Here is a 27,754-nt window from a genome sequence, read left to right on the forward strand (position 1 = left end):
CTATTTTTGGTATGGCTCAGTCTAAAGAGTATCCCTGGAGAGCTAAACCAAATACTCCAAATCTCTTATGGCTTGAGTCGTTTCACTTACACTATTTTTTATACTGCTCAGACAACAAATACGTATTTGTCATTCTGCAAAACAAGACACCACACCTGTCAAAAGGCCTTTATTTTATCTAGTAGCCAAACTATCTGAACTGAAGTATATATTAATCACAGTAATAGCACTTATTTTCTGAGGTAGACCCAATTCTAACATGGCACTGAGACAATGCTGCAGTTTGGTAACTAAGGCCATCTGAAACAATAGTTCAACACTTGCTATACACCCCATCACAGAAAAGGCTTAGAAGGATTAAACCAAGGAGTTTGTAAAATTTTTACAAGCATCCATGGAAACTACTTAGAACTGTAAATGCATTCTCTGTAAGATTTCTTCCAGTTTGTTTTTTTTTTATCAGTTCCTACACAGTGGCTTAATGTCATATACAAACAAGATTTTCTGTTAAATCCCACAAAGCTCCTACTTAAGTGAATAGTATATGAAGAGATCCCACATTGTGGCACATTAGTAATACTAGGAGATTGGAAATTCTGTATTAGTGATAATGTGTGCATAGATTTGGACCATCAGTAACAAATTATATTTCTCTATTTCTATTATATTGGTTATGCATTTATTAATGGCACAAAAAGAAAGCTACAAGTTGGAAGAAATTATAAACAGCTCATGATTTTCTAGACTAGCTTGGCTGATCACTCAAATAATATTTTCTGCATAGTAAACATGCCACTCTAGGGCCATCATTTGTTTGCAAGTATCGATTAAATACTTGACAGTCATTTACGAAACACCTTGATTAATATCAACAATGAAAAGAGAGACTGACTGTTAGTGCTCATCTCTACAGCTACATAACGTAACCCAAATTTCTGTTGTTCCTAGGAAACTTTCAATATGGACTGAATTATTTGAAACCTATTCTTTCATTTCAGAGAAAGCCTTCACTGACATTGTATGAATGTTTATTATTCTGGTTGCCAGCACTATTGCATCCTGGCACTGCTTCTGACTGTTCTTCTAGGTTACGAAGAGACATAAATTCACAGAACTCTGAGGAATATCATGATTTTTTTTTTTTCTCATGTTCCACCCTATGAATAAAGCACAGTAAAAAAAAAAAAAAAAAAGAAAAATACACACATTGGTCGCTGGATCCAGTGGACAAGCCTTCGCATGGCCTGAACATATACACATCCCTCCAACAGAGATATCCTTTATAGAATAGTAATACTGTAAGACAAAACAGAAATTGAATTGCTAAGTGGACTGTAAAATGCAGGCGCCAAATTACAGAATTCACTTCTGGTGACAAAACTGTCAGGTCCTGGTTTATTTCTTTTTTGATCTGTTACAAATATAGCAGACAGTGTAATCCAAGCTGCGTCTTGATCAACAGATTCAGACTTAGTGAAAGAAGGGGTATACATTGGCACAGTTCCATTTGTTTGAAGCCACAAGAGCCACGTCAATTTACACACAGCACGCACCAAACACGAGCATAGGAAAAGGCTATATGCACACTAGATAATGAAAAGTCAAATGCTATAGAATTTATTCCCTTCAGAAAACACGAAAAGCAAAAGCCATGATGATGGGGAGAAAAGAGGCTAGAACAAAAACTAAGAAAGAAACACCTTTGTTCACCTCTGGTCGGGCCTTACTCGGGCACTCACTGAACTGTGGAAACTGTTTTTCACTATTGGTCTTCTGAATGACTATGGAAGAGTCTTCATTATTAAGATTTAAATAACTTCTGACCAGTTGCTCTGCCATTTGACCATTTCTATTTTTTCTTTGGTGGAGATAATAGCTCTAACCAGAAAGAAGGATGGAAAGATATTTATGCTCATGTATTATGACATCTGTGAAAAGTGAATCTCGCATGCCATCTTGTCCATTTTCATCTGTTTTGGCAAGGGTCCTGTAACATCCTAACAATTGGCTAATCAAAACAAACACACGTTATTTGCAAATTTTGCTGTTTGTGTGTTCAACCTCTTTTTCAGATCATTAATAAATATATCAAGCAAAATGGGAACTCATGTAATTCACAGTTAACCTTCTACCACACAGCAAATGTATCATTTATGGCTACCATTTGTTTCCCGTTTTGCAAAACAAGTGGCTTATCTTATGTCTTCTACAGGGAAAGCCAGACAAGGATGGCAAGTTTCAGTTGCTCCTTGTTCCTTTGAGGACAGCCTCATGGAGAGATACCATACAGAAGCTATTGTTCTTTGTTGGTTTCAGAAATCTGTGGATTGTCCTTCACTAAGTTTTCATGAGTCTACAGTGATTTTTAAAGTGTGAATTGGGTTCTTACCTAGATTCAGTTTTGTGTTTCTGATCACTTAGAATTGGATTATTAAATTTGCACCCAGTTTCCAGTATTAGTGAGGCTTCAATAGCTGCACTCAACTGGAAGATTTCTGGGTTTGTAATACCAAACAGAATGGCACATCCAACCTTTCAGAAATAGCCAGTACTTTACATATTTGGAGGAAGAAATGGAAACCAGAGATGTGGAAAAGAAGCAGCAAATTTTCTTTGCAGTTATCCACCACTGAAAAATGGTATTAATTAAGCAAAAAATAACCATACTCCCCCTTCATAACAAGATTTACTATAGTGGTACTCTATAAAAATAAAATAAAAAAAAGATGAAAAATAAGATGATCAACAGAAAGACGAATTGAGTGGAAAGAAAAAATATGGAAAGGTACACATCCCCCAAAACAGCTTTTAACAATGCTTAGTAGAAAAATTAGAGGAAAAATAGAATAACGCACAGCATTTCAGCAGTGGGAAAACAGGGAGATGTGGCATAGGAAGAAATTACAGATTGTGGAAAGAAGAGATTGGGGCGTGCACACACAAGGAACAGTGGTGAAGACAGGGTATGGGGTGAGTTTGAGTGCTGCATCCCTTCTTTTAAACTAAAGCACAATGTAAAATTTTTAGTGTTAGCAACAGTCATATAATAATGCTAAAAGTGTTGCATTCAGGCACAACTACTAGTTATAGTACCACTAGTAGAAATCCTACTCAAAGTAAGTGCTCAAGGAGCGTTAAAGGTAGCAAATGATTGAGCAGCAGAAGAGGCAAGAGGACATTATCTAACAGCAACCACTTGCCAACTACCTGCATCCAAATGTTTACAGCCAAAGGAGCTGTGTGCTTATGTTAATAAGCATGTTATATATGTTAATAACACTATTAAGCAGAAAAGATAAAATTGTTACTTCTGCTATAGAGAAGATAACAAAATACTGTGAAGAGGGAATCCTCTAACACTAGGATTCTGAAAGATAACAACAGGTACTCATCATCTCCCAAACTTTCCTATGGCAAACAAAGGCAGGTACAGCATTTACAAGTGTAAGAGAACTTCTACCCATGCATTTCTACTGTCTTGCCAGAACTTACCCTCCTGGTAACGATGGGATCAATTTCATTTGGATCTTTGTGTGCGAACATCATTAAATCAGCATTTAGTGTCCGTATCCTCTGAAATCTCAGGCGAATAAAGCGAGCAGAGGTGAATTCTAGTAATACACGTGAAGGATCATCAGCACTAGGCCGTCCATTAACCAGAGAAGTGTGAATCTGAAGACAGAGTTATTAAAGCAATAAGAAATTAGATGACAGCAATGCTGCCATGATTATACCAACAAATATCATTAGAGGCACTGTGTGAATGCCTTTGTAAAGGTAAAATACCTTCTTTCTTTAGAAAGCAGATTTCCCCACAAAAATATTCCATGTACTCACAGACCCTAGGTATGGAGAAGCTTTACAGTAAAAGCATTTTGAGTAAAGGGAAGTCATCAGCTACAGAAAGACTGCAGCCCAAACTGCATACACGTACCAAGGCCCTACAATAACGTCCATGCAGCAGGCAACTCATTTCTCCTCCTCTAGTCCAAAATAGGTATTCTCAAGTTATCGAACAACCAAAGGGCTCAAAATTTTTGAGTTAAAGGAATGGATACTTGGCATGGGACTCAGAATTCAACAGGGATCAGTTTGTACCTCTTAGAATGGTCAACATCAAAAGACTTTTGAAGTAGCTTTTTTCTGTAGCCAGGATAAGGTAACTTGTAAATACTGAAAACTACAACAGCTAGATGAGACAAAATGAGCATTCATAAGCATATCCCCTTTCCCACTGTCTCTTTACACAATACATCATTTCCTTTGAAGCTTGCTCTCAGCAAGTTGAAGCAATTTCCTGGGTTGCAACTGTTTTTACTTGCTCCCTAAGGAAAGTCTTTATCACCTCTGAGAACCCTGTTCAGCATTTTTTTTTTCCAAGGACACTACCAAACTCTGCTTACACTGTGGTTTTTGTAAAGATTGCCCCCTTTCTCTGCCTGCCCTATCCTAAAGTCTAGAAATCTAGGTAAGTGTGCGCTGTGGCTCTTTCATAAAGAGACCCTCCGACCCCAATTGCAGCAGCAAGGTCAATGCAACAAAAGTAAGCAATCTTCTTCCCCTCCTGTCTTTTTAGCTGATCATGGCATACACTAGCTGTGAATCAACAAAATAAAACAGATGGGCTGCAACAGAATTGTTCTTGGAAACAGTCTACAAGAAGAAGAATGTCAGGTATAGCAAAATATTGTTAATGAGCACCTAGGGGGAAGGAGAAAAGAAACCATTAATTTTCCTGTATTCTGAAGTGTTAAATTTTAATTGGGGCATTTTTATTACAGGCTGGTATACTGAAAGAATGTTCAGATGCTGAGCCAAATGTGCGGAACATTAGAACAAATAGGAGAATTATTTATTCTTTGCAATGAACGTGTTGTGCACCTTACCTCAGTGCTCGGAGTGAGCAGTCAGGCCACACAGCCATTTTCTATCATTGAGCATGATCATATTACCATTGTTTTAGGCAAACAGCTGTGCTCAGAATGCCAGCTGGCACTCATTCAGCAGTGGCTGCCTCACACTGAGGAAAGAGACAGCAAATCTATTGCTCCCAGCAAAGCAGTAGCTCTTCCTTTCCTGGAGTTTTCGCAGGCACTGAATAGATGGCTTATTGAACAACTGCTGTCTTCCACTGGCCATGTGATACTATTAACTTACTTATTTCCACTACCAACAGGGAAACCCTACACCTCATCACAGCCAGCATCCTGCTCCATTGTATCCAGAGGTACACAAAATCACTGGGAGCCACTCTGCCGGGAGCAACTGTCAGTCATGTCTTGCCTAAGTATGAATCAGCACCTCTAGGCTTCTGCCATGTTATCTCCAGGAACAGGTGATATCGCTACCTCCTCCTGAGATCATAACAACACTCTCACTTTGAGCTCTGACTCGATTTTGCTCCTGACTACAAGTAATTAAATTAAAGGAGACTGGAAATGAACAGAATAAAACGCTATGAAAAAGACAGGTTACAAACAAAAGATTATAATAAAAACCCCAGAGAAAGCAAGGAGGACCTCCTGAATGAGAAACATCTGGCTACAAGCAGGACAAAAACACATGACCAGAGAGAGCAAACTGCTCAAGTCCCCAGTGAAAAGAGAGAGAGGAGAACACGTGTGGAGAGTAAACTTCAAAAGAAGACTAGAGATGGTGGCAATAGGTCCTGTGGAAATTGATAGATCTTTCCAAAAGAAGCAAGATTTTAGTAAGAACACACGCCTAAAGACTTCTTTGCATAATATTTACCTGTGAGCAAGGAAATACGTTTCTTTTGAGTGTTTTTTCACACCGTCACCCCCTTCCTTTAAACAGGATCCAAGAGATTTCTTTCTTACAGGCATCAAATATAGATGGCTTATGGTTTAAAGCAGTGGAATAGTAAAGACTGAACTTTGATATTCCAGAGATAAAGAAGGAATATATCTACAGTAGTGTTGAAAACATCCCCTAGCTCACCCTGAAACAGCAACAGCACCGTGGCTGTAACCAGCATGGCAGTCTGACTATCTCATCAAAAAGACAAAAAATTAAGCTTTTGGGGGTAGGGGAAGAAAGATGCAGGTAAAAGCCCATGTATCAGAATAAGCAAGTGCCCACAGAGAGTTCAGAGTATGAACCGCAGACACAGCTTGACACCAAATGACACAGCTGACAAACAGCAGTCATATCTTTTGATTTATATTGCTTAAAAAAGAACAAATTTAGTCTTAAGACACCAATAGAGAAAAAAACCCACTACCTTGGAGTGGTAGTTTTACAGAATTAAAATGTAAATTAACAAAATAAAACAAGAGGCATCCTTTTCAGAATAGACCCCCTTTTTAAAAGGTTTCATGGATCTATTTGCCAGCAGTACATCTATTTGGCAAAGCTAACCTAGCAGAGATGATGACTTCCATTTATATTGTCTTTCATGCTTGTGTTTAAATGTTTCACAATTTCATTTTACAACAACAAACAAATAATTTCTCATAATTACTGAAATGCAGATACGTCCTGTGTGAAATGTGGCACCTGTTCAAACATATACACCAAAATGACACTGAGATTAGGAAATTAAAACTGGGTAGTTTTATCAAAATTAATCTGAAGGGAAATTTTTACACAGGCAAAATGAATTACTCTAAATTATTTCTCCTTCTCTCAACATCTGTGATGAAATCATTAATTTCTCCCCAGAAACACTTAGAATCAACTTGAAGAGTGTCCAACTAAGTTGTTCCTACTCCTTGAAAAAAGAATAAGGAAGAAACTAAGAGTACTTTGGGAACATCTGTCATTAATTAGGAATAAACAGTCAGAATTTTAAATAACATTTTTTAAAGAAGTTTAAGTAGAAATCAGACTTACAATATTTTCAATATGTCCCTCACAATGAGACATCACTGTGTTTTTCCAGAGCGCACACTCTCTTTTCAACACCCTCCACAATCTTGCACCTATTTGTAAGACACTGTTCACATGATAGCACATTTTCAGTCAAGACACTAACATGGCCCCTACCCTCCAAATATTACTGAATCAGATCTGCAGACTGTTCCAGTGAACACAGCCCTCAATATCCATCTGTCATTATGTCATCCAAGATCATCATAGTACTTCACACATAGCTCTGAGTCCTGCAAACACTAGCCCCATTTTCACACAGGCAACTAAGGCACTGATGTCCTGCACTAGCTGTACGCGTACTGCAGTATGAGCCACACCGGAGTTCTACAGCAGAGCTAAGATCCAAAGCTGAGTCTACCAGGAAAACACTAATACTTTAATCCACCCATTGGGCTGCTACAATTTGGACAATCCAAGTCCCCATGAGGGAACAATCTCAAATTTTCCTCTGGTTTTATGGGCAACTTTTATTTACCAATTCCAAGATTGAGGTAATCACCATTTTGGATTCTAAATGAAAGCTATGTAGATTTCTACCCCAGAAAATTTTTCCTTAACAAGAAATTTTTCCAGGATCGTATTCCAACAAATGGGATCTTTGGAGAAAATGAGCATTCCCTTACAAAACATCTAAATGTTACCACAATGAAAGCCAAGTTCTCATTTTGTAAAATCATTTTGAATGGTATCTGATTTGTCAACCAGTTCAATAGTCAGAACTATTCAAGAAAAAGGGTATGATGACCTTTTCCACTAGCTGCATTAGCAATTGTATGTTCAAAAAGATTATATCACAGAATCACAGAATGGTTGAGGTCGGAAGGGACCTCCAGAGGTCATCTGATCCAACGCCCCTGCTCAAGCAGGGCAACCTAGAGCCAGTTGCCCAGGACCGCATCCAGACAGCTTTTGAATATGTCCAAGGATGGAGACTCCACAACCTTCCTGGGCAACCTGTGCCAGGGCTTGGTCACCCTCACAGTGAAAAAGTGTTTCCTGATGTTTAGACGGAACCTCTTGTGTTTCAGTTTGTGCCCACTGCCTTCTGTCCTGTTACTAGGCGCCACTGAAAACAGCCTGGCTCCATCTTCTTTACACCCTGCCTTCAAGTATTTATGCACATTGATGAGATCCTCCCATGAGCCTTCTCTAGGCTGACCAGTCCGAGCTCTCTCAGCTTTTCCTCACAGTAGAATGCTCCAGTCCCTTCATCATCTTTGTGGCCCTTCACCAGACTCTCTCCAGTAAGTCCATGTCTGTCTTGTACTGAGGAGCCCAGAACTGCACCCAGCACTCCAGGTATAGCCTCACCAGTGCTGAGTAGACGGGAAGGATCACCTCCCTTGACCTGCTGGCAATACTTTGTCTAATGCTGCCCAGGGTACCATTAAACTTTGCCACAGGGGCACATTGCTGGCTCATGTTCAATTTGGTGTCCAGCAGGACCCCTGAACCCTTTTCTGCCAAGCTGCTTTCCAGCTGGGTGGCTCCCAGCATATGGTGGTGCCTGGGGTTCTTCCTTCCCAGGTGCAGGACTTTGCACTTCTCCTTGTTGAACTTCATGAGGTTCCTGTCAGCCATTTCTCCAGTCTGTCGAGGTCGCTCTGGATGGCAGCATGACCCTCTGGCATTATCAGCCACTCCTCCCAGTGTGGTGTCATCAGCAAACTTGCTGAGGGTATACTCTGCCCCATGATCCAAACCACGAATGAAGATGTTAAACAGGATTGGACCCAGTAGCATATATTCAAGTTAGTTTAGTTACCAAGTTATCTATCTTCTGTATTTGGTTTGGAACCAGAACTGCTAACAGTTATTGAAAAAATACATACCCTAGTTAAATGGAAAAACAGAAAACCCATTTTGTAACACCAAAGATCTACCTAATTCAGTGTCCTGTCTCCAACAGAGGCCAGTAGAAAACTATTAGGAAGAAATGGAAGAAACAGGGTATTGAGAGAGTGATCCCTCTGATACAATATCATCACTTCCTCTGACTGAAGTCTAAATGCTTCCTGAGCTACTGAGTCATAGTGTTTAATGTCTACCAATTGCCCTTTTCTCTATTATTAGTCTGCTCCCTTTTTCCACCATTATGTTTTTCATCACTACAGACATTTGTCCCAATGGGAGGAAATTTGTTTCTTTTAAAAAACCAACAAAAAATAACTGGTTTTGGTGGGGGTTGGGGTTTGGGTTTTTTTTTTCCTTTTAAATCTGGAACTCCGATCATGAATCATTTCTAGTGTTCTAGTTTTTCATTTGAGGAAATTGTAAGTAGTCAACATCTTTTCATTTTTGAACTTCAGTATGATGTTAAATCAACTTTTTTTCAGAGAACTGTTGAGAATGCTACAAGTTCTCTACTCTGAGGAGAATTTAGTCTAACACTAGCCCACCAGCATTCATGCATAATTCTTTTTTTCCTTACACGTATTACTTTGCTTTTAGCAATACTAATTTCCATATAGTATTTTTTGTTTAGTATCATAAGCTGCTAATAGAACAAATTATCTTAAATTTTGCATTACCAACAAATGCTGCTATTACACAGTTTTCTGATTTTACAGATTGCCCACAAGTATGTTGAACAACATAGACACTACTAAAGATATTCAAAGGACATCTCAGTACATCAGAATGTCTGGACCATGTCAGAACCAAAAGACCTATCTAGCATGGTAGCCTGCCTCATACAGTAGCCAAAACAGTATGCTAACAATAAGATGAAGGCAAGCATACATAATATTTCCTCAGGGATTTCCTGAGCTATAGGTAGTTTCTATATATTTGGTAAGGCTCAAAGGATTTCCATGACTTTACTCAGTCTTAGACCTTACTTACTCAGTACTCAGACCTTAAATCCAAGTCACCTTTTAAAATCTACACCCATCACGTAGTAAGGATTTTCTCACCTCATTTACATGTCATAGGCAAAAAGATCCTCCTTTTGCTTGTTTTAAACCTGCCTCCTACTAAATTCACTTAATACTTCCTAGTTCTTAAATTGGAACAAAGAAATATCTCTTTCTACCAGCTCTATTCTTCATTACATTTCTTTACAGCTAATTAGCTTGGCACAGGTATCAGGCTTCCAGAGCTGTATTCTCCTTGGATTCCTAAGGAATGTTTCTAAAAAACTGGTGTTTCATTTGACACCCCATACTGCCCAGTTATTGAGAATATTTGTAAGTGTGGGGTTAAATAATAACTGTTGTAATTCACCTATTTTAGCCTTGAGTTCCTTTTCACTATCCAATTTATCAATTATTTCTGCGCCTCTTCAGTTAACAACCTAGTTTGAGACTGCTTCTCCAACTCCTCTCCTGTAAATAATGTTTCCAGCGCAGAAACCCTCCTGACAGTCTCTATAGCAAAAACTGATTCAAATCATTAATTTAGTTTTTCAGCAATGACCTTATCTTTCTTGAATGCTCTTTGATCATCTCTCAGCCCACCAATTTTCTGGCAGACTTCTTGAATCTGATGTATTTGAAAAAAGGTTTATTTCAACTTCATACTCAGTCACTCAGAATCTTTTTCACATCTTTATTGCAGTTTAACATTTCGTTTGCTGGAGCTTATTTTCCTACCTCTTTTCCTCATTTGGAGGAAAAGACTTGACTTCCATTCATAAATGATACTAGTTTATTTTTAATATCTATTATCTTTCCTTAGTTTATGGTTTAAACATGCTGTAGGATTTTTGGAACCATTCTTAAATGTAGCATGCATGTGTATGTAATGCTATCTTTAAATGAACTCTAGGCTGTCTGAAATTTTTTTAGCTGTTTGACCATCTTTTTTATTTTTAAATTGTACTTTGGCAGATTTTATTCCCCCGGGATGTTGCATTTTGAGTATTTTCTGGTTATTTTTACATAACAATTGTTCAAGAGTTAATACTCCTGAAATACTCCTGACCAGGATCTGTGCACTGTTTTGGACTATATCGTGGGTTCCTCTAGTAGCTGCACCAAGAACATTCTTGTTTAAGAAATACTCTTTTGCACTACATTCTATTCTGACACCTACACAGTCTGCTGACGGGTTACAGAAGGCTGATATTATATTCTTAGCCTTCCTTTGGCAAGACCCACTCAATTCCACACTTTTGTTTGGGCAGTTGCTGATATAACATTAAACCCATGCTGTCCCAATTTAGGTGCTGAATTTTATTTCATAGAGATCTCACACACCATTTTATTTCTGCTGACTTTCTTATTTTATTTTATGTTATTCTTAAATCCATAGTGCCTCTCTTCCACAAGCCACTCAGTCATTCCCAAACAACTTTTTTCTGACATGCCTATTGTGTCACCTCTTTCCAACACCCTTTAAAGGTAGGTATTAATTGGCAGAGTAAGTAACCTTTCTCAGCTGCTTGGTATGGATACTTTTGCAGACACTGGGGCAATAATTGGATGCATCCAATCCTAGCTTCTGTAACAAAGACACCTGAGAGGACTTGCAATGTGCTCCAGCCAGATGACCGTCAGACCATCCAGACAACCAGAATTTCACAACACATTTCACTGAGTTTCTGTCACTGAAAAGTGACAGATGTAGCCTAAGAAAATTTCTGTCATTTTGGGCATTAGACAAGTCTCATATACTGATGAACATGGACTTATTTAGACTGTACTTGTAATGGGTCTTCAGAACAAAGTATCACCCCGCACCCCACCACATATTTGTACACTTTGATAAAATCTCCCTGAGACTTCTCTCCACAAGGCTGAGCAATCCTAGCCCTCTCAGCCTCTACTTATAGTATAGACGCTCCAAGTCCTTAATCATCTTCCCAGCCATTTTCTGGACTTGCTCCAAAATGTCCACATCTCTCTTGTACTGAGGAGCCCAGAACTGGACACAGCTCTCCAGGTGTGCTCTCATCACTGCTGAGCAGATGGGGAAGGATCACCTCCCTCAACCTGCTGGTGACACTCTAACTAATGCAGCCCAGGATACTCTTGGCTTTCTTTGCAGCAAGGGCACATTGATGGCTTATGTTCAACTTGGTGTACACCACTGCTGTCACTCACTGTTTCCTCCTGATGCTCCTGGGTGATTTAGGCACAGCTGAGAGGTCCCAGCCCATTATCTGCTACCAGGCACTGAACTATCATGTAGCTGCCCTTCTGCAAGCAGAGAAGGAGCCTTCCTCCTGGTGTCGGAAGTCACCAGTTTGCAGACTTCACCATCACTGGAGTCTCCATTTCTGAACCAACAGGCACAGACTCTGCCTGACTCTACTTGGGTACGGTTGTGGCTTCAAGCTGCAGAGTCCCAGAGGAACTGTCACCTCTGATGTTGTGCAGTCTGACGACATCCTCCCGCAGTTCTTTACTTGGTGACACAAATCTCCAGCCACAGCAAACATTCTGCAGGCAAGGACACCATATCTTTCTGCCTCAATCTCAGCAAGGCCCCAGACAGTTTGTGCAGCCTCAGAGGTGAAAAGCTGCATCCTCCCTCTGGAACTCAGCTTGAGCTGAGGGCTCTGCTGCACTGGGTTAGTTGCTCCAGTTGGTGCTGGGTCTGTGCCCAGAATGTGCCTCACCACCATTGTTGAGCACAAAACCACTCTTTCTGCCGCTCCTTCTGTGCATGTTTCTGCATGAACTGCTGTGGAAATGTGCAGCATGTTGGCTGCCTCTGTCGCTTTACTTAATGCAACAGTAAAAATGCTGCTGCTTTGCATGAAAGTATATTATCAACTGCTAAGTGACTTAAAATTACACACTTCAACAAAGTTTTTAAGAATTTTAAGTATGCACAATGTTCTCATTCAAATTTAAAATATCCATGTATGAATCCAAGTGGTGTATTTTTCTACTTAGAGCTTTGGTACTTGAAGTTAGTTACTTTGCCAAGCAATGTGAGTGCAGTCAATCTCAAGCTGTTTGTAGGATATAAAAAACGCCAGCTGTTTGGCTATGTGGCATGGAGTTTTTATGTTCACTTTCCTTTCAAGAAAACAGCATCGCTAATTAGTATGCTTTTCACTGATGCATATCTATATACTGAATGTCAGATAAACTAGAAGACTTAATTCTTTCACAAAAAGTGAAGGTTACTTAGTGTAATTTGTCACAAGAATGGAGCAGGAACATCACTCTACAATAATTTTTGGGTAATAGTGGTAAAGAATTCACTTTGTTCAAGTATTCAGTAGTTTATTTTGGACATCATATAGAGACTGTGGGCTTCAAGCCTGACACTCTGTGTAAGGCAGTGGTCTGAACCTAAAATATTGTCAAGAAAGGTCAATTTCTCACTAAAATTTAATCTCCAACAGCAGCATAAAGGACAGAAAAGTTTCTGTCCTGCACAAAAAGACTTGCTCCTTGATAATCAGTAGCAGAGAAGACAGATATGTTAGTCTTTTAATGAGAAAGGTACTCCATGATTTACATTCTCAAGTTACGCAAGGACATCGATATGAAGATGGACAATACTGAACATCAATTTTTCCACAGGTGATTCAGTAGCTCTCATAATTCTCCTACCCAATACCAGCTTTAATTATCTGTTGCAAATAGCTCATTTGCAGTAGATGTAAAATTACAGTTGATTAATTAATCTCTTGGCATCTTAAATTTAATCCCTAAAGACAAAAGGTCTGTGAGTTTTCTTAGTGTAAGCCCATATGTATCGTTAGAGTTGGTTTCAAAACTACAATAGTAGATGGAAGCATATGCCAGAACTCAGCATCCAATTTTTCATCATAAATACATATTTATAATCATTGTATATAAGAAATAGTGTATTCAGCAAGGTTGGTTGTATTTCTAATACATATCTCACTATCTTAATAAATTAACGGTTTAGTAAGTGAAAGCACAACTCCCTTCTGTGCCTTGCTAATGAGTACAAGAGCTGCTTGAAATGCAGTGCTTAAACTTGCATTAAAATGTCAAGGGCTATGCATGTCAAACTCTATCTCAACTAACTCATTCCCCCTAAGAATACAGGCAAATGTCAGCTTAACGAACTGTTTAGCAAATACTATTGTGTCATTGACAACTATACCCTACAGCTTAAGCTAAATAAGGCTTCATCTCTTCAGTTCTGATTAACTTGCTTTTGTCATTTTCCTCTTTCCAATTTCACTTGAAACTTAAATTGCTTATTCTAGCCACTGCTTTTCTACGGTTCCTGTAATTCTCATGCTTGTCATTTTTGGACAAGAAACAATTTGTCAAAGACTTCATCTTGAATACTTTTAAACAGACTGCTCATTGTCAGAGCAATAGTTATTAATAAATCACAGAATAATAAGGAATTTGATTACCTTGAAAGTATATTTGTCATTTCAAGTTTTTATTTTCTTTTTGTAACTGTCTTAACTAAGTGGAAACACTACACCATGCTGTAGTTTCAGCAAGTTATGCATACCGCAGTCCATGAGGGATTCAGACAAGATGCGAGGCCTAGAATAGCGTACCTGAACATAACAATGATCATTTATGCTCTGCTGGCTCTTCAAAGTGTACTTGCAAGTGAGACTCCATCTCTTAATACAGTAAAAAGGTATTTTGTGCTTAGTAATAACTAACAAGATAGCTGGAGAAAAAGTTAAAGGCTTGGCTCTTACAGAAACATTCTCAAAGACAAAACACACTGAACCAATATTTTATTTAAGAGTTATCTACAAGCAGGTAGACTGGCAATGTGCTATAGGTTCTAACATATAATACCACAGGTGACTTATGATTTTAAATCACCCGATGATAGCTGTTTTAAATTTCACCGTACACAACAGTGGTCTGACCTCTGATGTCTGGAAACATGTACAACCACTGTCATTCTGGTTTACATTTTGTCAGTGTCATACAGCTGCTGCCTAACCTAGCGGCCCTTAAGCAAGCAGATTACAATAAGAAAAAAAGCCATGTGAACTCAATGGCTGATGCCAACGGCAACTCTAGGTGCAAAGCAATTCTGAAAATTATGTTAATGTGGGTTCTGATCAAGCAGAGGTGAAACACACTGGCATTACTGAGTTAAACACAACTGCCTATCTGCTTAAAGGATGAAATATAGTGGTCTGTCAAACACATTCTTGACAAGTACTCAAAAAGCACAACATAAAAATCTAAATTATGCTATTTTTTAAAAAAGCACTGAAGTGAGATCGCACATTATCTTAAGAGGATATATTTTCATTACTACTTTTGAAAGTAGTACGCTTCTTTTTGGACAATGATCATGAATGGGACAAGTAATTCCTAATGAATGACTAAAACAGGAAAGTTATGTTTTCTTGCAGATTATAATAAAAAGCATTCTGATCCTCAGGTTTAACTAAAGAGCTTCTAACTATGCCAAAGCAAACAACATTAAAAATAACCCAGCACCCAACACCCCTTTCCTACCAAGATATTATGATTTCCCTTATTCATTATACGATTGTTCTAAAAACTCATGGCACTTTGCACTAGATTTTTTCCTGAGGTGCGCTGTGGAGTGCACTGTGGAATCACAGACAAATTACTGCCAGAACAGAATGGTGACCAGCAGAAAGAAAATTCACAGGAACTTGTCCAGCTGTAGGCAGTTGCAAAGGGCTGCCAAACACAACTGCTGATGTAAAAGAGCGAGAATGTGAGGATTTAAGCTGTTCAAACAGTAAACAAGTACATCTGCTCCTGGATGTTATCATTAAATAAACCACAGTAATATGCTTTACATTACTGCAGCATTCTTGTTTTGGACTACAACTCTGAAGAGTTTTGAACTGGAGAAATTTGAACAAAACTTTTTGGGGTTTTTTGCATTGCAGACCCGTATGTGGAAAAGCCCATTACAATTACTGTGCAATGTTGGAGTCTAGGTTCTAGCAAAACCTGTGTCATATCATTTGGAACATGCACTGATGAATGCTTTTGAAAACCAGATGGGATCCCTTTGAATGGTAAGCATTCAGTGCCTTTGAAACCATTTATAACATTTAAAAAAAAAAAGAATAAACAGGACACTCAGCTGTAGAATACAAGAAACTTTGATATTTTACAGGGGCTAATATAAGAAAAGCCAGAAAAAAAAAAATCAGTTTCTAAGTAGCACAGAATGAACAGCCCAGGCCAGGAATGTTATCATAAATCTTCTGTAAAACACAGGAGATTAAAAAATTATGTGCATGAAAACAACTTTGTGTTCTTTGCTCCTATCATTAATTATTGTAAAGTTACAAAAATAGTAGTGCTTACTTTGGCTACAAAACCTAAGCTTGGCACGGTTTTGTCAAACACTCAACTGTTTGGGGTTTTCAGATTTCATTTATGATCTATGATATAAAATAATATGACATGTATAGTAAACTAGTGTACTGGCTTTGGCAGTGATAGAGTTAATTTTCTTCATGGTATCTTGTGAGGGGCTATGTTTTGGATCTGTGACGACACAGTGTTGATAACACAAGGATGTTCCAGCTACTGCTGAGCAGCGCTTGCGCAGTATCAAGGCCTTTTCGGCTTCTCACACTGCCCCCCGCAGCAAGTTGGCTGGGGGTGCACAAAGGGTTGGGAGGGGGACACAGCTGGGACAGCTGACCCCAACTGACCAAAGGGATATTCCCTACCATATGACATCGTGCTCAGCAATAAAAGCTGGGGAGCAAGTTTGCCAGGGCTTTTAAACTGTTCTTTTAAAACCGTTCTTCCTTCAGAAGTTCCTCCAACTTCTCGTAAAACAAAGAAAAGCTCTACTGTGGCTACTTTAGGCCTCTCCGTAGGGAGCTGAAGCCACAGAATTCACCTGCTATGGACTAACTGTCCTTGGCACTCCCATTATATCTCAATTGCCTATCAGCTTTACTATTCTGATATGCTTAAAAAGCTTCTCATATTGTTTTTTAGGCCTTCAGCACAGTCATTTTCTTGGTATGGAAGGGCAGTATTTTGGTTCTTGCTCTTTCTTTTGCCTTACTGTGATTTTATGTTAATATGCAAATTTCCTACTTTTCTTGCTGGGATGAGATGTTTTTATATGATGTCTTTTGGTTTGGTTTCTAATGCATATTATATACTCAGGTATTTTATCCTGCTACCTTTTTGGATACTCTAAGATTTATAATAGCATGCATAAGTTCCTACATATTTAAGAAGAAAACATATAAAAATATATTTCCACCTTTAGGGATCACTTCAGCTTTTTGACTGTCTTTTCAAATTTTCTTAGGAGCACATCAAATAGTGACAATATTACTGCCACTTTACAGAACAGTCTGTAAATAACAGTATTTTGAATGAGCCTGTCTTGCACTGTTCTCACAACATTTTGAGTTGCTCCCCTTATTCTAAGTTCTCCAATTAGACCCCTTCTTGGAAGAACATTTGAGGACTCTCAAAAATCAGCCTCTATTCCATCATGACAGTTAGCCAGCCTATGGGAAGCTAACCGTAGTTTACTTTTTCACTACGGTGTTTATTTTTGCTTTCATTTTTGCCTTCACAGCCTCCTTAGTTAGCTTCACCACCTTGATTAAGTAGTACTGCAGCCCTAACTTTTTCTACTCTTCCTTAGGCATGAAATATCAATTTTCTCAGACACAGCGTTGTTCACTGATACAATTTGCCTACTTACCCAACTTGGCTCTATGCTTTCTTGCTTCATGTGTTCCAGAGTCTAGACCTCAATCAAAGAATTTGTCCATTGGTATTACAGTGTCTCATTGACTAACCTTCCTTCTATTGATTTTCTGTGACACCATTTAAACTGAAAACTCCAGGTAAACTATGCTGTTTGGTTTTGATTTTCTTTACATAAAATTCCTTTGCACTGACATCAAAGCATACCTACATTTGGTGTCAGGCTGATATATTCTTATGTCCCTGCTTCAGTGAGATTTTATCGATCAAAATTACTTCTCCATGTAGCCCACCTGGATTTTAACAAATTCTACCTTTAAAAAAATTATTCATTTTTTGACAATACAGTTCTATTATTTAAACATTAAAGAATGATTCATATTGAACTAGGCACTCGCTAGATTTCTCCCTGCCCCTGGTTTTAAATTACCTTATAACCTTTACTGCTTCTTCCTTTCTCATCTCTGCATCTCTCAGCTGCTTATCATCCTTACCAAGTCTGTAAGCCCTTCTATGCCTTTGGCCACCAGACTCATTGAAAACAAGAATTAAGCTATTCTTTCTCCCAGAAATAACCCATGACTGTTAACAACTACTCAAAAAAAACACCAAAAAAAACCCCTTAGATAGTTGTATTATAATTTTCTCATCTCAGAACAATAACCCTACACAAAATACAATAGATAGCCGAAGTAAATAAAAGTTTGTGGTTTTATCTCTTAGCAGAAAGTACTTACAAGTAGTATTTCATTTAAGCAAAATTTTCTATTTATTTCAGTTGTGTGCGTAACTTCTTCAAGTATCAGTTCCCCTGCCCCCAAAACAATCACCCACTGGGCATCTTCAGTTCCCCTAATCAAGCAGAAGAGAAAAAAACTCACCAAGTTACCAAGCAGACAGTGTTCTTGTTTCGCTGCCAGAATGAAATCTACTACTGTCCAAAAATTAGCTACTAGACCCAACAAGAAGACAGGTTTGGGTCATTACAAGTAAGGACCAAGACTCAGGTGTCTTTGCAATGCTAAAAGAATAGACTGAGTTATAAACTACATTGACAGGCATGAGTCCTCCTTTTATAATTTGGAAAAACTACCATAGAGCTATATAAAGATGTGCAACACTCACCTCTTCATTAAGCATTGTGATCAATAAATGATGGATGCTAAAGAAAAAAGGTAAATCATCTAATCAATCTGACTCTTCAAACTGAAAGACTGCTCTATATAGTACGTTCTCTGTATATTGCAACTTTATTACTTTTTAAGTCTTATGATTCATATGATTAATCAGCTTTCCTTTTTTTCCAGAAAGGGTAGAAATTACGACATGAGTTTCTGCTCAGGGACAGAAAACATGCCAAGATAGAAAAGTGGACCGTCTGACTAACTACACAAAAGAAATTTTCATTCCAACTTGGCCCACACAGGCGTACCAGTAACTATCCTTCCTCTTGTTTTTACATTAGTGGGAGACTGCTATACTACTTATATGTAGTTCTCCACAGTTGTTTCCTCTTTGGTGCATAATTTAGAAGTACATTATACATTTTATATCCACTCTTTTTTTCTATAATATTAAATATCAAAACCTCAAGTTTAGTATGATCTATCAACTTAAAAATATTACTTTAAGGTTTCCTTTTCTTTTCTCAGGCAAAAATTAAAAATGAATATTGCTCTAATGCAATTATAAAATTACTGACTTGTAAGATTAGTCATACAAGATTTCAATAAATTATTGCAAAGGCTGTTATCATGCATAATAAAATCATTTAAAGCTGTCTTAAATTAAATTCTAGATGTTTTCAAAATTCTCCTATGATATCAAGAACGTATGTCAGATACTTTGTTCTTTCCTTTTACATATCTATGAATGTTTATGAGGAAATGAGGAAATGTTAATGATTTTATATTAGTGAGGCAACATAGCATTGTGTACATGGAATGTGCAAAATTTATCCATTTATTTGGCAGTCATTTGTTAAATGTCTTTTTTTTCCCTCAAATTAGCTACTCAAGTTTAGTTTTACCGTGTCAAATTTAAAAAAAAAAACAAACCCAAAAAGCAACAAAATTAACTAGACCTGGAACTTTGTCCAAACCTCAAATCTGTTTTATTTATTTTTGTAAACTCGTTCTTTCATGGTTGTTCAACTGGAAATTCTGGGCCAGCTGAAAGCTTATGTGCCAAAATTCTTGAAGAAAACTGATATTCTATCTCTTCTTGGTGGACACAAATAACCTTTTAGGCTAAGTTATGCTTTCAAAACACTCAAAAAAGGAGACTCACGGGTAGAAGTTATCACAGTCCTTTCACTGAGGCCAATCATACACAAAGAGATGATATCCAAAACTGTGGCTTGACCGTAAGACTTCCTGAAGCTGCTGTAGCCAGAAGGTGGGGGTGGGAGGGGAAGCAGACAAAAAACCAAGACCAACAGGGGGAACAAAGTATGATGTAATCCAGAATGTTAAGCAGTGACTGTTTAACCACTGAAGTGGTGGAACACTGAATTAAATGAGATAAACAGTCTTCACAAAAGACCTGATCCAAAGGTTACTGACTTCAGTGGAAAGATCTTTAATAATAGGCACCATTTATCTAAGGATCCTGTTGGCTGTCCCCATGACTAATCACTACAAAATACTAACTGTGCATGTAAGACAGAAAAGCAAGAAGATGAGAATGATCCTAAGCTGATGAGACACTTGGATTTCAGTCCAGAGAAACCCGATTCAATATTTTTTACAAAATGAAGTTATGCCACCTGGCTGGATAGCCTGACTCAAAGTATGCTAAAAACCTGGGAAGCAGTCCTAAAACCCTGGGAAGCAGGACATGTTCTTCAATGCAAGGACTGCATCTGATAAGATCTCTACCAGAAGAAGCTTTCTTTTCCTTTCTAGGCAAAAGACTGTCACATGTCCTCCATTCACAGTTTTGTGAAATTTGTTTTCATTGTCTTTGCATTTTTAAAGGAATTAAAATGACCGAATAAAATGTTTTCATTTTGCACCACATCGAACAACGCATATCAATCAAAATTAAAATTTCCCTTTCACTGTTTTGAAAAAAAAATCTGAATAATTTAAAACTATTGTTATTCTCCCTGTTCAGATGTCAAGCTGAAAAACGTTATTCACAGAACCCTATTTTGGAATTTCTGACTCAGACTGCATTAATTAGTCTTTGTCTAATGTCTTTGTCTAAACTGTGATGCTGGAAGTAGAACCAGCTTCAATTTCTGAACAGTTTCATCTGTTAAGAATAGATTGTTACCTAGTTTTTTGTATCATCCATTTTTTGCAATAACAATATATCAACAAAATACTAGTACAAGACAACATATGCCATATCCACAAATACTCTAAGGAAACGTACAGAGATGCACATCAAATATATGGAAATTTAGAATGCTCATGAGAAATGCCTAGAGTGACTGCAGCTGAGGGCATGGAGAGAGAGATTATGGGCATTACTTTTTGCTGTACAGATGCTTTTTCTACATCTTATGCTATTGAAAAGAAACCTATCACTGTTACTCAAGGGGAGCTGACAGTTCAGATTCTAGAAAATGATTTCACAATAAAGACAAGATGCTGAATGCGTGTTAGGAGCTGAGAGGATCAATCTAAAAATAGGAATTATAAAGACAGTATCAATACTGCAATCCAAAAACTGCTATGCAATATTTTTTTAGAAACACTGTAGCATCTGTATCATTCATTATTAGGAAAAAAGTAATCACAAAATTTTCAGTCTGCAACTGAGTAAGTTTCAATTTTGAGTACTTCTGAAAATTCTGACCCTCTGGCCTCTTAGCATTGACAGTCTCAGACTCCTAGTGAAAAAGGATGAAATCTGGCTGTGGGGAGAATGGACTTAAGAGTCTATTTGTAAATCTCTTTTTGTTCCCTTCCTTCTCTGTTAACCAATGAGACTACAGTGAACAGGACATGCACTATGGTATGAAGAGGAGAAAACTAGCAAGAAAACATTGGGAAGTAGCAGAGTTCAATGCTCCTGGCATGATTGGTCTGAGGCTAGCTCAGCAAACAGCAAATTACTGGGAAGTGGGGGGGGTTCAAAGTGAAATGAGACATGCAGCACAGAGACATGTTTAAAAAGGGACAGAGTACTAGCATTCAAGTAGCATGGCAAGTGAACAAAATAACAAAACATTACTATCAAGGAACTTGTTTCTGTTTATTTTTCTTCTTTACATGTTTAGCACACACTTTGAACGTCCAACTTGACTGAACAAAATAAAGTCTAATGAATATGCTCATACAGACTAGCCTTTATTACCACAGAAACAGTATTTTATTTTTTGACCTCACACTTACATAGCTACCGTCACAGGAGGAGTAGGAGGTTAAGCATTTGAAGGAGCAGCACTGAAGCATCACCTTCATTGCAGTATCATTCTCACCACTATAATAACAGTGACAGGAAAACTCATTTGTGGAAAAGGAAGGAGACAGGTTACTTAATTTTCACCATAACTCCCCTCCCTGTCAGTCCACTGCCTCAGCCTTAGTGCTGGATATGACCACACAGTAGGCAGGAAGAATTTTCTTGTTAAAGGCTAGCATCTGGACTCAGAGAACCTTAGGCTTTGTTGTTCACACAGACGGCTCTTGCCAAAGTCTTTCGGTCTCTAATTCTTACCTTTGTGAACATGGAAATAACACTATGCAGCACACTGATCAACAGTTAGTCATCTCAGAAATCCTTCATAAGCACATTATTAGTGTTAGTATCTTTCTGAAAATATTGCCAAGTATTTTTCATTTAACAATAGATATGGTTTAAAAAAAAAAAAAAGAATTGAGGAAGCTGAATTAGACTACACTAGACTAGACTATTTCGGTTGGAAGGAACCTACAGTGATCATCTAGTCCAACTGCCTGACCATTTCAGGGCTGACCAAAAGTTAAAGCATGTTGTTAAGGGCATTGTCCAAATGCCTCTTAAACCCTGACAGGCTTGCAGCATCAACCACCCCTCTAGGAAGCCTGTTCCAGTGTTTGACCACCCTCTCAGTAAAGAAATGCTTCCTAATATCCAGTCTAAACCTCCCCTGGTGCAGCTTTGAACCGTTCCCATGCGTCCTATCACTGGATCCCAGGAAGAAGAGATCAGCACCTCCCTCTCCATGTCCCCCCCTCATGAAGCTGTAGAGAGCAGTGAGGTCACCCCTCAGCCTCCTTCTCTCCAAACTAGACAAACCCAAAGTCCTTAGCCACACCTCAGAGGACATGCCTTCCAGCCCTTTCACCAGCTTTCTTGCCCTCCTCTGGATGCATTCAAGGACCTTCACAGCCCTCTGAGGCCAGAAGTGCACACAGTGTTCAAGGTGAGACCTCACCAATTCAATCTACTGCCTAGTATTCTCTCTTGCTCAGGAATCAATGTCTTCAGACATTCATTCCCCCTCAGGAAATTTGCTAAGATGATCTGTTAGTACTACCCCTCCCACTGTAAAGACATGACCTTTCTCTACGCTGAATTCTTAGACAGAACAAGGTTAAGGTTTCATGCTGCAGAAGTGTTAACAAACTCTCGTAAAGGCCTGCACAAATACTACATGAGCACCATATGCTTTCAGAGGAAATAGAGAAGATATATAGAAGTTCGATTTAATACCTGGCATCACTCTGTCAGTAGAATCACACTGATGATATTTATACAGACATGTGAGGTATGACACCGTCTATTCAAATGGTTTAGCTAGCACAAAATACTCGTATCTGTCTATCTATTCAAATATCTGCACTTCATTCACTGCTTTGGTATCTTAGTCCTTTAAGAACTGTAGGAAAGGTGAGAAAAGTGAGCCTCAGAATTATATAAGGTGAAGAAGTACATTTGAAGCAAAAATTACCTTAAACAAAAAAATTAGGGAGGAATTACATACAATCTGGTAGGTAGACATCATAAAGAGGTGAAAAAGGATTAAAAGATCAGCAACAGAAAGGAAACTAAGTGGGAATTTTAACACGTGAAGTTGGAAAGGAAGCCAGTAAGGCAGAGGTGGTACAGAATGTAGGGGTAAGCTAGTCATATTTTTAAGTGATACCCTTATTATTTTTTCCTAGAGAAAACATTAGACTTCAGTGAGGAACAATGCTCAGCAGCAATCCAAAATAGTAAGGCAGAAGCAAGCTTTTAGGAAATCACAAGTAGAAAACATAATTAGACCACTATAAATCCATGGTTCACCCACACCTTGAAGACCACTGTCACCTCATCTTAAAAAGAGCATATACATACTGGAAAAAGTTCAGAGAAGGCCAAGAAGATGATGAAATCAATTAATATCTTCCGTATAAAAAACTCAACAGAACAGAGTAGCACTCTTCAGCCTGGAAAATAGATGACTTAAGTAAAAATATGACAGAAATCTATAAAATGATAAATGACATGAGGAAAGTGGTTACAGATTGACTGCTCACCAAATCTTCCAGTACAAGAATTGCAGTTCATCAAATGAAACCAGTGGTAGCCAAGTAAAATGAAACAAAAGGAGGTGAATCTTTGTACAACAGGTACCAGATATATGGAACTAATTGCCAAAGGATGTTAAGAATGCAAGAACTCCAGAGGGGTCTGAGGTAAGGATGGAAAAGTATTTGGAATATGGAGTCGCCAACAGTATGAAAAGTGCAGAACACATCAGGATGAGGAAATCCCATGAGCTGAAAAAGTACTGGATATAAAATACAGCTCTAATATCTAAGTTATTTTTAAATCCATTTTCATGCACTGCTTTACTTATTAAAAAACAGTATTACAAAAATACTGCATGTTCTTCTGTGGCTATAACTTTTTTTTTTTTTACTTTGGTTAAGTCTAAATGGTAAATGTAATGCTGAAAGAAGGTTGACATTGTTGAAGTAATTCACCACCCAGTACTTTAACACTTAATTATTAATCATTTAACAAGTTCATTTGGGCTGTGCTACTCAAAAATGTTTAAGTAGCAGATGTGCAACTATATTACCTCCTTAATAATAGTCTCATAGTCATTATCGATATAGTTATATCAACTGTCTGACAGTCACATCGATTGCTTCACAAATGCCACCTGCTGAAAAGACACAAGCAACACCCAGGGCTGTGTTTTGATCTGAAGCATCTAGACAACCATCTTGGAAATTTGGTACACTGCAATTACACATACTGCAATTAGGTGGCATTCTCATTTCTAGAATCAGATTACTTTCCTTCAAATATAGGGCTGATACCTTTCAATTTTTTGATCTTTTAAATGTCAAGGTAGATCATTCTCAGCAACTGAAAATAACTTATGAAAAGCATCTCACACAGGAGGATTAGAGATTGTTTCTCTTATTCAATACAAGGAAATATTTACTGAATCCTGAAATTTCATGTCTGCATTGCCTCATTAGGATTATTACAAATGTATGGCTTTCTTCATGGGTTACAATTTGTGGCAGAGACACATTTATGGATTTCTTCTCATGATACCAAAATAGTATTGCAGCAATTAGCAGGGAGTGATATTCACAGCATCCTGATACAGCTAATCTACAACTCAGTTTCATTCTTCCATGAAATATGAAACACAACAAAACAAGTAACAATGTGATGGAAAGCCAAAAACCTCACAATCACATAAGTGTATTTGGTGATGGGGAGGTATGAGATACAAAAAAATAATTATAAATGTAAAAGCTTTCATTAAGGATTGGGATAAATGAATGTTTAACTCATCTCCCCCACTGCCCTCACTCCCTGCCCCCAACTCTCCATTAGTACTGACATTGTTAATATTCTCAACTCCCTTCCTCCTTGACTACAAAAAAGGTAAGCTGAATGCATTCCTGAAGAAAGAGCCAGACAGTATAAGACAATCTCTAGCCTGTCTCTGTCTTGGGTAGGAGTCAAAAACATCAGGAAGGGTTTCAACATTGTTGTCATGTTGATCTCGTCTCTACAACAAGGTTAAGAGCAAGTGCAGACTACATAACCAGAAAGTAGAAACTAGATAGCAATACTACCCTGAGCAAGAACTTCAGGTGAACACCCTGCATCTGATAATTCTGGTAAGGGGCAACTGGGATTGAAAAAGAGACCAGTGTTATCTCTGTGTCCTGTCAAGAGATTTTTCTATTGGCTACACCCACACACTTACACACACAAACACTTTTGAAGAAAAAGTATTCCTCATCTATAGCCACTTCAGTTTCTGCTCTCTTAATCCCTCCTTTTCATATTAAATCTGCCTACCAAACTGACAAATAATGCTCAGCACTTGTAACTTCTGTGTAACCTAAACTCTATTCAACTGCAGAAATATCCTTTGAGGCAGCATATTCTGAAGACAGATTCTGCCCTCAAAGAGGGAGGGATTTCTTCTCCTTGTAAGTTTACATACCTTCCTCACAACAAGCATGATTATAATTTTTGAAAAACAACGTTCTGTCAAAACTCTATGTGATGACACTAATATGGACCAAGGAGTCAATTGGTTATTCCAATCAAGATTTAATAAGGTGGGAATTAAATTCACACCCTTCCTCTTAGTTTTTATATTTTCAGAAAGCCTCATTGCAGAGAAACTCAATGCTTCCCAGAATATGAGGGTTTTTTTCTTCTTGACTTCTTAGTAAAAGCAAATGCTTTTCTATCAGATTAATTAAACCTTTCTCCCACTGTCTTCACTGGATTTGATTTTCAATCTCTGCTTGCACAATTACTTTACATTAAAGAAACAACAAACCAATTATTTTTGACCTAAGTATTTTCTCCTAGCCTATGCAAAATACTCTAAATCTATGTATGTTTGAAGAATGCTTTTTCTAAGTGTAACCTCCTATTTTATTTCCTATCAAACTACAGGTCAGGTAAAATGTGTCATTTTCTATGAAAAGACATACATTTTCCTAACATGTTACAGCGATCAACTGGTGCACCTGAAGTCTTCAGAGGGTCTAGCTTTGAAACAACTGCAAGAGGAAAGATTCCCATGTATCAAAATACAAATACTATACACGCTAGTTCAAACAAGCATTTACTAAAGGGAATCTTCATACATCTCACAGGAAAAAAAAAAAAAGCCTACGACACTGAAAGTTAACATTCAGAGCCTTGCATCCACCTAGTCATCAAGGTAAAGAAGCTGTGACACAAATAGTAGTCTAGCAGAAGAAGAACGATTTCAATAAAAAAGGTACAAACTAGATGTAAACATCAAAGGCTCCTGTGTCAGGGAAATGAAGCAAAAATCACTATGGTAACCCACTAATTTTTAGTTCTCAACCTAATGATCATCTGAGGAAATAAAGAAAAAAAGAAATACCATTCTGATATGGTCTTTAAGTAAAGATGAAAATGTCACAAAGTAGGCATTCTTCTTTACCTGAAAACAGCAGCCTCATCCTTCCAGTTATTAACCCTTACATAAACGACTCTTTCTCAGCTAGTGCCAAAAAAAATTACCATTAAAGCAAGAAACACCAATTCAGTAAAAGTTAATGAGTAACATTAATATAACTGATCTCTTTCAGTTCTTTTTCTGGTGTAGGGACACTGAGACAGGGGAACTTGCTTTTTCATTTTGAAATACTATTTTGGGAAACTTTAGCATTTACATTTATGATGTCATATCAGAAACACAAATGCTAAAAGTCTACCTTTGCCAGTGTGATACAGAGACACTCTGGTCTCCCTATGATTTTTTCAGGTATCACTGATCTTAGACAGTATGGAAACTGGGATGCTAACAAACTTTCTGCATTCAAATCTACACTTTTAGAGAAATTTCCTCATTTGAGAATTTCTGAAGTTTTTTCATTCAGAAGCTGTCATTATGCAATTTTACATTAATTCACGAAAATATTCAATAAAATTATTTTATGTAAATAATTCTTGGTCTACAGCTTGTTTATTCACATTTGACTGAGCAAACTTACACTTGTGCTAGTTACACTGACCTGGAGATAAATCACATGAGGTTTTTGTTTGCTTGTTGTTGTAGTTGTTGGTTTTAATTCTGTGATTGGCCAAGAGACTATTACTGGTGTAAATAGTGACACTATTAAATGCCCAAAAGATTTTGCTTAGAATTAACATTTCTGGAAAGACTCTAATCCAGCAAGTCACTGACTAAAATGTTCTTGAAAGTATACACGAAAAGAACATATTCTGCTTTTTCTAAGATGACAAGTTTTAACTTAACTATAGATGTAGATTTGGCTTTGGAACTGGCTTGCCAACCTATGCTCCTTCTCCACTTC

At 37.8% G+C, this 27,754-nt stretch overlaps 1 protein-coding gene across 1 annotated transcript in view; it reads right to left on the reverse strand.

Moving 5' to 3' along the window:
* Positions 1-27,754, reverse strand: part of LAMA2 (laminin subunit alpha 2) — a 290,911-nt gene that overhangs the window by 236,942 nt on the left and 26,215 nt on the right. Inside the window, exons 5-6 of the mRNA XM_075707711.1 lie at positions 3,493-3,672; positions 1,207-1,296 (exon numbers count right to left, since the gene is read on the reverse strand). Of these exons, the coding sequence (XP_075563826.1) occupies positions 1,207-1,296; positions 3,493-3,672 (270 nt within the window). The remainder of the gene's footprint in view (positions 1-1,206; positions 1,297-3,492; positions 3,673-27,754) is intronic.

Source organism: Pelecanus crispus, chromosome 3 (genome assembly GCF_030463565.1).
Source record: "Pelecanus crispus isolate bPelCri1 chromosome 3, bPelCri1.pri, whole genome shotgun sequence".
Lineage (NCBI taxonomy): Eukaryota > Metazoa > Chordata > Aves > Pelecaniformes > Pelecanidae > Pelecanus > Pelecanus crispus.